Raw genomic sequence first — 12,327 nt, 5'->3', positions numbered from 1 at the left:
TTTGTGTTTTTTGTTATGTGTGCCCTGAACTGATCAAGCACCAATAGGGCAGGTTTGCATAAGAGCCAACCTGGTCTCCTGCTCCAAACTTTCTCAAACCAGATCTTCATCTCATCCTGATCCATTCAACCCTTGTCATGAACGTGGACAATCACTCCTCGAGGAATATCTTCTTTTGGCATTGTTTTGCGTTTTAAAATCAGCATAGGAGGCAGCTTGGTTTCGTCGGCACAACAAGCTAAAACAACTGTATAATGGCTCTTTTCATGTCCACTTGTCTGCACAGTTACAGTTTTCACCCCCTTCTTATCAACAGTTCTATTACTTGGGACATCAAATTGAAGGGGGACTTTGTCCATATTTGCAATCTGTCCCAACTCAAACTGATGTGTCTTCCGACATTGAATGACAAAATTATGAAATTCAAGGACCTTCTGCTCATAGCTTTCAGGCATCTTTTGGACAAGTCTGGTGCACGTACGCATGCTTAAGGGTTTTATAATGCTATACACGTGTGTGGCTAAGGATGAAAATGCCGAGTTCCTGTAGGAAACAATAGGTCATATAGGAAATCCAGTCTTGTGTAATTTTACCTGACCGAAAAGTGCAGGAATATTGTATGTTCTGGCCTTCAATTACTTTAACTGAGCCATAGTAATGTAGTTGTTTTTTCGATACGTATTTAACATTTTATTGTATTGATTGACCAAATTGGTAAACAGTGCCGGGTCTACTTCAAGATAAGTGGAGGTATCTGAAACAACCGAATATAACTTATTAATATAATCAGGTTTATGTAGTATTACCACTGTATCTCCTTTATCTGTCCTCTGTATAATAATGTCCTTATTTTCCCGAGGTTCTCGTAAAAGTGAGCTGTCATATGTATTCAATTTAGGAAGTCGCATTTCTTTTATATTATTCACTACTTGGTTAACTTGTTGAATAAATAAATCTTTTTGTGGAACATTAAGAAGTCGAAGTTCAATATCAATTACGCATTGTTTTTTTATGTAGTTTTCGAGGTGGTAAATTATAATTTAATCCTTTGGATAAAAGTGAAATCTGGTCCTGTGATAACGTACACGAGGAAAGATTTCTCGGTTCGTTGAATACTGGGTGAGGGGGTGTTCGTGAACTAGCTGACGTATTCTGTGGTAGTACGTTGTGTGTCTGTGGGGGGGGTTTTCACCCAACTCGTATGTACTTGATCTCAAGCCTGCAAACATTGCGGATGGGCTGAGAGGTGGCAAATGAAGTTTAACATTAACAAATGTAAAGTACTACATATGGGAAACAGCAACCCCAGAGCAATGTACGAACTCTGTGGTACTACACTGACAGTGGTAGAGAATGAAAAGGACCTGGGGTTAATTGTGCAGGCAGATATGAAGTTCTCTGAGCAGTGCAGATGAGCTGCAAGAGTAGCTCACGGTGTTCTTGTCAATGATATACAGGAATTTTTCTAGCAGGGATAAGGAGGTGATTATTCCCTTGTATAAGGCAATGGTTAGGCTACACCTTGAGTACTATATACAGGTCTGGAGACCTCATTTCAAGAAGGATGTAGAGCTGCTGGAACGAGTACAGAGAAGCGCAACAAGATTAGTGAATGGAACAAAGGGTTGCTCTTACGAAGAAAGGCTTAAGTTTTGCAAATTAAAGTGTCTGGAGACTAGGCACCGGTGAGGTGATCTGATAGAGGTGTATAAGGCCTTGAATGGTTTGATCGTGCTCAATGCTGATGGGATTCTTCCTCTTGCTCAGAATAATCACCTGAGAGTGCATAAATTCAGATTGGGGAAAGACAGATGTAGGATAGTTGTGCGGAAATTTGCCTTTAGCCAGCAGTTAGTTGGTTGGTGGAACAGACTTCCATCCCTTGTTGTGGAAGTTGATAGCCTAAATAAATTTAAGGCTCAGCTGGACAGGTATTTCGAATGAACGAAGGGGTGAAATGGAAGTGTTTTTTTTTTTTTTTTTTTTTTTTTTTGGCTGATGCTGCATAAGCTTGCTTTCTTGCATCATATGCCTCTACTAATGCTAATGCTAATGTGTTAGAATTTGCATGAACATGTCTTGACCTTTCTGATAATGTTTGCAATTTATTAACGTGTCTGTTTATTATTTCTAAGGCCTGTGCTTCCCATCGCAAATCTATGGAGGTCTTCAATATAGAACAATCGTTCGGATGTAGATAATTTTTTAATTTATCACGAAGCTTCCTAACCTGGGAAAGGTATTTTTGTTTATTCAAATATTGAGATTTTAAGGCAAGCTTAACGATATTACGTGATGTAGTAAGTGTTAGTTGTTTTATGCCTGAAATTTGTTTCAGATACCTCCACTTATCTTGAAGTAGACCTGGCACTGTTTGCCAATTTGGTCAATCAATACAATAAAACGTTAACCATGTATCGAAAAAATGACTACATTACTATGGCTCAGTTATAGAGGTGTATACAATATTCAATATTGTATACACCTACATACAATATTGAATGTAATATTGAACCAGAACATACAACATTCCTGCACTTTTTGGTCAGGTAAAATTACACAAGACTGGATTTCCTATTCGACCTATTGTTTCCTACAGGAACTCGGAATTTTCATCCTTAGCCACACATGTATATAGCATTACAAAACCCTTTAGACAGGTAATACAATTTGGGATTAAGAACTAAGATACATTATTTAATAATCTTAAAGACTGTAGACTTGGCGACAATGACAATTTATTCTCACTAGATGTTACCTTGTTATATATGAATGTAAACGTTGAATACACATTAGATATTATTTGGGATATGTTAAATAATAACTCGATACCGATTAATTATACGAAGCTACCTATTAAGGAAATTTTTCACTTAATTAAACTGTTAGTTGAGGCCAACTATATCACCTTTCGAGACAAGGTGTACAAACAAATTTTTGGATTGCCAATGGGTTTGAGCCTGAGCGGCTTAATGTCAGAGATCTATCTCTCAACGATTGAGCATATATATTTGACACCTTTTCGAGCCCGTATCACATACTATGGGAGGTATTTAGACAATGCTCTAGTTATTACTGATAGTAGTACTATCCAAGACAGTGACAAATGGGCCTGGAGTACTGGGGTCCATAGTTTCAAATACAGATATATACAGTTATACCCAGATATTTATTAACAAATAAAGTACAAATAAAATAAAATATAAGTACAAAAACCAGTAGCTTTTGGAACACGTGTCCCTTTATCAACTGATAAGTTAATATAAAATTTGAATACTCTACAAGCAAAGTGTGGCACGTTAATCATGCGTCATTGTTGTAGCACGGACGTGTGCTGCCTTACGCCAGTGATCATCCATCAATAAAACGGTTGTCTCTAGGATGGGATGCAGACGCATGCTTTCTGGCGATTTAATGCCTTAGGGTTGTTTATTATGTTTAGTGACTCTAGCCATAGGCGGTGGCGAAAGTGTCGCGCGTGGTCCACTATCTCAAAGTCGCGCTTGGGGTCAAGATCGTGGTTGGTAGCCCAAAAATGTTCTACGAGCACGGACTGGTCAGTTTCGGCAAGCCGGATTGCTCTGTCGTGTTCCGTGAGGCGATCCTGGAGACGTCTCGATGTCTCACCTACGTAGCAACTGTTACAGGCCTTACAGGTGATACGGTACACTACATTGCTGCGTAAGACAGGTGTGACAGGGGTCTTCACACTGGAGACAAGTGAACGTAGGTTCCTACCGGGTAATTGTACACATTTGATGTTGTAACTTCTAAGGATCTTCGAGATACGTCCTGACACTCCTGGATAGTACGGAATGTAGGCGGACGATATGCCGACTTGCTTCGGAGGTCTTGGGTTGAATGTAAGTTCTTCTGCCTGTAACAAGCATCTGTTTAGTACATGGGATGGATAACCGCATCTGGTTAGGTCCGCCTTCACACAGGAGATCTCGTTACGTCTAATTGTGTCGGTGCTGGAATGGCTCCAGGCCCTGGAGAATAGGGTGCGGGCAGTGCTATTGAGATGGCTTGGAGCGTGGCCGGACCCGTAGTTGGTGAATTGACCGCACCACATGGGTTTGCGGTATACTGAGGTCTCTAGACGTGGGCCTACGCGATGCACTAGTACATCCAGAAACGGGAGCGAACCGTTCACCTCTGATTCTACGGTAAACTTGATGAAATTGGATAGGGAGTTGAGGTGTTCTAGCAGTACCGTTTCAGAACCACGTGGTATTATGGTGAAAATATCGTCGACGTATCTACACCACGTTGTAATAGGTGTAGGTAGGTTCTGGTGTATCTGCTCCTCTAGATCTTCCATGGCGATGTTAGCTACTACGGAACTGACAGGGGCACCCATAGCAGTGCCATGTACTTGTTTGTAGAGTGAGTCTTCAAAGGTGAAGATGCTGCTAGAGAGGCATAGGTTGAGGGCGGTACAGATGTCATCAGTGGATAGTGACGTCCTGGATTGGAGGCTTAAGTCGCTCTCAAGGAGCCTTCTGGCGCAGTGCACGGCCTGTTGGACGGGAATCGAGGTGAATAAAGAGACCACGTCAAATGATGCCATGACAGAGTTGTCAGGGATTGAAATGTCCTTAATGATGTTAATGAATTCACTGCTGTTTTTAACGGTGTGAGATGTATTACCTATAAGAGGCGAGAGGAGGCTCGCGATGTGTTTGGACAGTTCATACGTTGGGGCACTGCAGCAAGACACTATAGATCTGAGAGGAATACCCGGTTTATGGATCTTTGGTAATCCGTAGAATTGCGGTAGTTGGCAGCCAGTAGCATGTAGAAGATGGTGAGTCGCGGTCGGGATCTTCTTATCTTTAAGCCATGCGTGGACAAGTTTATTAACATTTGCTTCCAGACGTTTCAAGACTTTAACGGGAGGATCAGGTAGAGGTTGATATACGTTAGGATCGAGTAATAGGGCCAAGGCTTTCTCTCGGTAGGCTGATCGGTCCAGCACAACAGTCCGGCGCCCTAACACATCGCGAGCCTCCTCTCGCCTCTTATAGGTAATACATCTCACACCGTTAAAAACAGCAGTGAATTCATTAACATCATTAAGGACATTTCAATCCCTGACAACTCTGTCATGGCATCATTTGACGTGGTCTCTTTATTCACCTCGATTCCCGTCTAACAGGCCGTGCACTGCGCCAGAAGGCTCCTTGAGAGCGACTTAAGCCTCCAATCCAGGACGTCACTATCCACTGATGACATCTGTACCGCCCTCAACCTATGCCTCTCTAGCAGCATCTTCACCTTTGAAGACTCACTCTACAAACAAGTACATGGCACTGCTATGGGTGCCCCTGTCAGTTCCGTAGTAGCTAACATTGCCATGGAAGATCTAGAGGAGCAGATACACCAGAACCCACCAACACCTATTACAACGTGGTGTAGATACGTCGACGATATTTTTACCATAATACCACGTGGTTCTGAAACGGTACTACTAGAACACCTCAACTCCCTATCCAATTTCATCAAGTTGACCATAGAATCAGAGGTGAACGGTTCGCTCCCGTTTCTGGACGTACTAGTGCATCGCGTAGGCCCACGTCTAGAGACCTCAGTATACCGCAAACCCATGTGGTGCGGTCAATTCACCAACTACGGGTCCGGCCACGCTCCAAGCCATCTCAATAGCACTGCCCGCACCCAATTCTCCAGGGCCTGGAGCCATTCCAGCACCGACACAATTAGACGTAACGAGATCTCCCGTGTGAAGGCGGACCTAACCAGATGCGGTTATCCATCCCATGTACTAAACAGATGCTTGTTACAGGCAGAAGAACTTACATTCAACCCAAGACCTCCGAAGCGAGTCGGCATATCGTCCGCCTACATTCCGTACTATCCAGGAGTGTCAGGACGTATCTCGAAGATCCTTAGAAGTTACAACATCAAATGTGTACAATTACCCGGTAGGAACCTACGTTCACTTGTCTCCAGTGTGAAGACCCCTGTCACACCTGTCTTACGCAGCAATGTAGTGTACCGTATCACCTGTAAGGCCTGTAACAGTTGCTACGTAGGTGAGACATCGAGACGTCTCCAGGATCGCCTCACGGAACACGACAGAGCAATCCGGCTTGCCGAAACTGACCAGTCCGTGCTCGCAGAACATTTTTGGGCTACCAACCACGATCTTGACCCCAAGTGCGACTTTGAGATAGTGGACCACGCGCGACACTTTCGCCACCGCCTATGGCTAGAGTCACTAAACATAATAAACAACCTTAAGGCATTAAATCGCCAGAAAGGCATGCGTCTGCATCCCATCCTAGAGACAACCGTTTTATTGATGGATGATCACTGGCGTAAGGCAGCACACGTCCGTGCTACAACAATGACACATGATTAACGTGCCACACTTTGCTTGTAGTGTATTCAAATTTTATATTAATTTATCAGTTGATAAAGGGTCACGTGTTCCGAAAGCTACTGGTTTTTGTACTTATATTTTATTTTATTTGTACTTTATTTGTTAATAAATATCTGGGTATAACTGTATATATCTGTATTTGAAACTATCCAAGACATTTTTACATTCGTTTAATAATATTCATTCTAGACTCAAATTTACATTGGAAAGGGAGGATACGGATACAAAGTCATTAAACTTTCTAAATTTCACACTTACTCGGGACTCAAATAAAATCCAATTTAGCATCTGTCGAAAACCTACAAACACCGGTATGCTTCTATATAATAGCTATCACCTGTTCATTCACTTACAAAAGATCGATTAACCTTAATCAATTTCTAAATGCCTATAAATATTCAACGACGGAATCTGCTTTGGGTTCAGAAATACAAATATTAACTAGCAGGTTCTTAAACAGGGGTTATCCCCTTGCCTGCCACAATAAACCGAATTAGGGTACGGGCTAAGGATAGAATAAAAAATACTACACCAACCAACAATAGTAATATAAAAAATACTTTATTTCTGTCCCATACGTTGAACAGTGGCACAAACAGCTTAATAGATTCTTTAAAGACACCGAATTTAAAATTGTGGCCAGGCAAATACAGAAATTACACACTATATTGAACAATCGCTCGGTTCGTTCCACATTTGCAACACAAATTAACACAAAATCTACAAACACCGTTATGCTTCTACATTATAATAGCTATCACCTGTTCACCTACAAAAGATCGATTATCTTTAATCAATTTCTAAATGCCTATAAATATTCAACGACTATAAATATTTAACTTGTAGGTTCTTAAACAGGGGTTATCCCCTTGCCACAATAAACCGAATTAGGGTACGGGCTACGGATATAATACAAAATACTACATCAACCAACAATAGTAAAATTAAAAAATACTTTATTTCTGTCCCACATGTTGAACAGTGGCACAAACAGCTTAATAGATTCTTTAAAGACAACGAATTTAAAATTGTGGCCAGGCCAACACAGAAATTACACACTATACTGAACACTTGCTCGGTTCTTTCCACGTTTGCAACACAAATTAATGATCTGGTATACAACATTTTTTACGGTGATTGCGACTTGTCTTACCAAGGTTTGACGCGTTTTTCTCTGAATATTCATGTAAATCAACATGAAGCCTCAGTTCGTGCTTCTCGTTCAGCAGCATCAAAATCAGCCTTCCATGCCATTAACGAAAAACATACTTTTTTATTTAATGAGGCCAAAATACTTAATGTCCAACGTAATTATACGCGACTATTAATTGCAGAAGCTGTAGAAATTAAATTACACGAGAATTCTGTTAATGTTCGTCGGCCATATTTGATCTCCGATGCATGGACCTTTACACACATGCACAAAGACAAATAATCACTATTTAAGTTTCATGTTCAACCCTATTCGGTAATTTTTATTTCGACTGTATGTCGTGATACGGTCGAAAAGTGTTGTCAGATTCAGGAAGGAAAATCGTTTTTAATATTTTCGTTAGATTCTTTTTAATATTTTTAATTGCGTTAAACTGATTTTTAATTGTGTTAAATTGGTTTTTAATTATATTTTACTCTAATGTAAGTTTTTCGATTTTTTCGTTTTAATTTCTGGAAAGTATCATACAGAAGTGTTCTACGGACTATATTGAGGTAAACTCCTCTTATTATTTTATAAATATTAATATCCACATTACAGCTCTGATTCATACTATCCAATAAAATACTGCAAACAAGCATCTTACCAGCACAGTGGCTAATGTCTCACATAATAATTCACCACAAGAAAAGCAGTAAATCAGATATTGCCAATTACTGCCCTATCAGCCTGATTTCGTAAAATTACAAAATATATGTATCAAAATAATTCAAGGTCATATTTCCTGCTTGCTGGATGAGAATCAACCTAAGTGTTCACCTCTAAAAATTTTTCTAAATAGAACATCTCAGAACTTACCATGAATTATCATTACTTGTTATGATGAGAAAAACATTACTAAATAATAGTGATCAAATTGATTTCTGTTACTTATGTAAATAAAGCTAGATTTATATTTCAGAGCTTTTAAAAATTAAAAAAGAATGTTTACTGAGGTGCCACTTACCTGGTGCTACACCAAAGAACCCATTCTCTGGATTAATGGCACGAAGTCTTCCTTCATCATCAAATCTCATCCATGCAATATCATCTCCAACACATTCAATTTTGTAACCTGGTAGTGATGGGCTCATCATAGCAAGATTAGTTTTCCCACAAGAACTAGGAAATGCAGCAACAATATATTTTTTCTCACCTTCAGGATTAGTAATGCCAAGTATCTAAGAGAAAAAAAAAATCAATCCTGAAAATTTTTTGAAAATATATCCACAATCTGTTATTTAAAATTTACTTTATAATATCGGTGTTTTGATACACCATAGACACTCTTAAAAAAACTACAAAGTAGTTGTTGTGGGCATCATTTGCTCTTTCTCATATTGTGCTCCGAGCACAATATGAGAAAGAGCAAATGATGCCCACAACAACTACTTTGTAGTTTTTTTAAGAGTGTCTATGGTGTATCAAAACACCGATATTATATAGATACTAAACTCTTAAAGTATTATGCCATGTGCATTTATTTATTTTAAATATTAAAATTTACTATAATTTTGTAAATGTAATAGATACAGATGCACACTACTGAAGAAATTCAAATAAGCAAAGTTAGCAAACTGGATTGAATACTTCCCTACCAGTACACAGCTTTTATAACATGGCCATCATATATCCAACATTTATAAAGAAAAGTTTCTAACTTTAATATAACCATAAGCATATCACATGAACTATGAGGAAACATCACTGATAAATTAATAATAAAATGAAATGTATTACCTGCAGATATTGTTATGGTGTTGACATCATGAGTGATTACTATGGGTTGGGCTGTTTAGATTTATTACCAAGACAACTCATAAGGTATCAGAGCATTGTATCTGTATACTTCATATTCTAAGACAGCTTTTTTGTCTATTTGCGGAAATAAAAATCTGTGGAAAATACTGAGGGAAAATAATCAACACTTTGACGAAGACTATTAACTCAGCCTGCGTGAAGCCTAAAGGCTTCAAAAATTATCCCATTATTGATATGATTTAAAACTAGATAAAAACTAGCTTAAGTTCACTGAACAAGGATGCAAAACTTTCAAAATGTACCCTGTCCAAAATATCTGTTGTATATTATGTCACCCTCTGTAACAGTGAACAATATTGAACAGATATGAAAAAAGGTTTATTTTTTCAATATGACACTATTCAAATTGCAACAATAAACATAATTTATATCATCAAACACACAGTGATTGCAAAATGCTGCTAAGCAAGGAATTTTTCTTGCTTAGCAACATTGCAGTATCTTTTCTTAAGGTCTTGAATATTTAATTCTCTTATAATTTTATTTTCTACAGAAAATTTTGCAAGAAAAATGTTTTTTAAAAGTTTTTCTTGTTCCTCGATGACTGTAAAAAAAGTTTTAATGAATTTCATTTATGAAAATAATCCTTCATTTACAATAGACACTAATATCATTAGCAAAATTCTCAGGACTATAAAAATATTGGGGTAAATTTCTTTAATTTGACCATAGTCCTTTGTAGCCTAATAAAATTACAAAAAAATTCAAAAAACACCAGTCTCTAACCACAATACAGCAAAGCTAGAAGGATTTACAAAGAAAAAACATAAAAAAAGCTAATGAATGCACAATGGAATCTCAAATTAAAAACAGTCAGTAATACACCTAAATTAGTGCACTTCTAGAAGAGATACTATACTAAATATACCAAAAAACTTTCTAGTATTCTGTGAGCTAATAATATTAATTCACTATAGAGTTCAATCCTGATCTTTTTGACCAAAGTTGTTTCTAAACAAGTGGTCAAAATTAGTTTTGATCCATATTTTCTAAACTAAATATCAAATAAAAGTTTTTGCACATGTTAAAAATTACCTCAAATTTCAACACAAGAAGGGGGTATTATTCCAAAACTTAATCCCATGTGATTGTTTTTATAATCAATTATAAAAAATAATAACTGCCTTCAAAATAAAGTTTTTTTTGTTGGCTGGTGCTGTTTGGTTTCATTCCCAAAGTCAGCAACCAGAACAGGACCATCAATAGTTATGCCTTTCATATCTAGCAGACCAATGTGATTCATTCCTTTCATTCTAGTGTTAACACAAGCAAAGAACTCTTTGCTACTTTTCTTCACATTCTCAGGCAGAATCCTCTCAATCTCCCAGCCTGACTAGCATCCTTAGTGCAGACTTGATTGCAGAAACTAGTTTATACTTACTATGTTTCTGTGTCCCTAATAATTTATAATCATCCCTCCTCTTGTCACATCCATTTAGGTCTAAACCTTGAACAATATCTCTTGATATGAAAAGCTTGGTTCTTCAATTACATCTCTGAATTCTTCCCACTTAGAATTTGTAGTTGGTTACAATGAAAAGAATTTAAAACTGTCAAATATCATTGAAGTCATCTTTATGAAAGCAAAATCCCTTCTCTTTACTCTGGATGGTAGTTATATTTTTAACCTGTCAACAGTCACACAATGAATTGATCTTCTTTGTGCAACAAGAATTTGAAAAATCACCAAAACATAATTCAAAATTGTTCACTTTTGAGATGCCACCTTTATTTTTAATCTGTTCTGACCACAACTGTAAAATATCTAATTTTTTATATTAAAAACATACATTTTTAATTAATTTTTGAAATTAAAACTCCTTTTAATTTTTAAAATTTCTGTTTGCAAGTGAAATGCAAATTTAAAAACCTGCACACTTCAATGAACATGCATTTAGACACCATAATAGGAGTGTCCATGCATGAAACACGAAGTATGCATGCATGCCAACAGCCTGATTCCAGATGACGCTTCTTTGTCACAAAGCCAAGAGAGCATTACAGGAGGAAAATTCTCATCAGTGAAGTCAGCATGCTATCAATAACTGTATGTGACAGATGCCACTCAACAAGTGGCATATAATTAGGATTAACTTAATTTCATAAATTTTATTTAATTGTTAATAATTAACAGAGATTTCTGGAATTTTTGGTGGAGAAATCAAAGAAAAATTTGATGTGCATGGAGTAGATGAAGCCTGAATTGCCAAAATATTGTCTGGAATCTCATCAATACCGCAAACCTGACTCAGAGTTAAGTAAATCTTACACCACTATACTGTGGTCACTGGCACCTAGTGGTTCTTTTATCTGCACATTCTTAACAGATGAAGAGCCTGCTGATAATCAGATCAAGGAGTACTGCTTTTTCCTTTCACCCCCCATCTCTTTCTGACATACTGGTATAGAAAGCAGTCATCCAATACATCCAGAAAAGTCAGCTACTGTGTAAGTAACCAGCCTACAGGTTCTAGTCAATATCTTGAAAGTTAAAGCTACCATTATAAGAGATTCTGATTTACTGGCCCACTCTGTTTGTCTGAACAGCTCTTCATTATACTCATCACACTTATCTGGCTTATAATGTACCCCTACTTTCATTATTGCTTTTCTAGTGTTTATGCAATGATACATTGGCCATCTACATCAACAGGGTGCATTGTCTTTAGAGTCCATGTACTTCTTACCAATAGCATAATTCCTCCTTCCCCTGTCTAGGCTTATACTGAAGAAAACCTCCTGCTGTCCAGTAAGCAACATGACTTTACCCCCATTTGAGAAATATATGACACACTATGCTGTTTGATGACCAGTTAGTAGCTCAACTTCAAAGTACATTCTTGGATTATTTGTGGATTTTTGCAGGTACATTTGACACCATCTCTTGGAATAGTGACACATCTGGCCA

General features: G+C 37.8%; 1 protein-coding gene across 1 annotated transcript in view; it reads right to left on the bottom strand.

The window, feature by feature from the left end:
- The window catches only part of LOC150082872 (phosphoenolpyruvate carboxykinase, cytosolic [GTP]-like), a 129,329-nt gene that overhangs the window by 29,265 nt on the left and 87,737 nt on the right, over nt 1–12,327 (bottom strand). Inside the window, exon 6 of the mRNA XM_090376884.1 lies at nt 8,566–8,779. Within this exon, the coding sequence (XP_090233010.1) occupies nt 8,566–8,779 (214 nt within the window). The remainder of the gene's footprint in view (nt 1–8,565; nt 8,780–12,327) is intronic.

This window comes from Mastigoproctus giganteus, chromosome 7 (assembly GCF_048544385.1).
Source record: "Mastigoproctus giganteus isolate SK-2022 chromosome 7, ASM4854438v1, whole genome shotgun sequence".
Classification (NCBI taxonomy): Eukaryota; Metazoa; Arthropoda; class Arachnida; order Uropygi; family Thelyphonidae; genus Mastigoproctus; species Mastigoproctus giganteus.
Note: the sequence above shows the minus strand (reverse complement) of the source record. Positions and strands in the feature narration are given on the sequence as shown.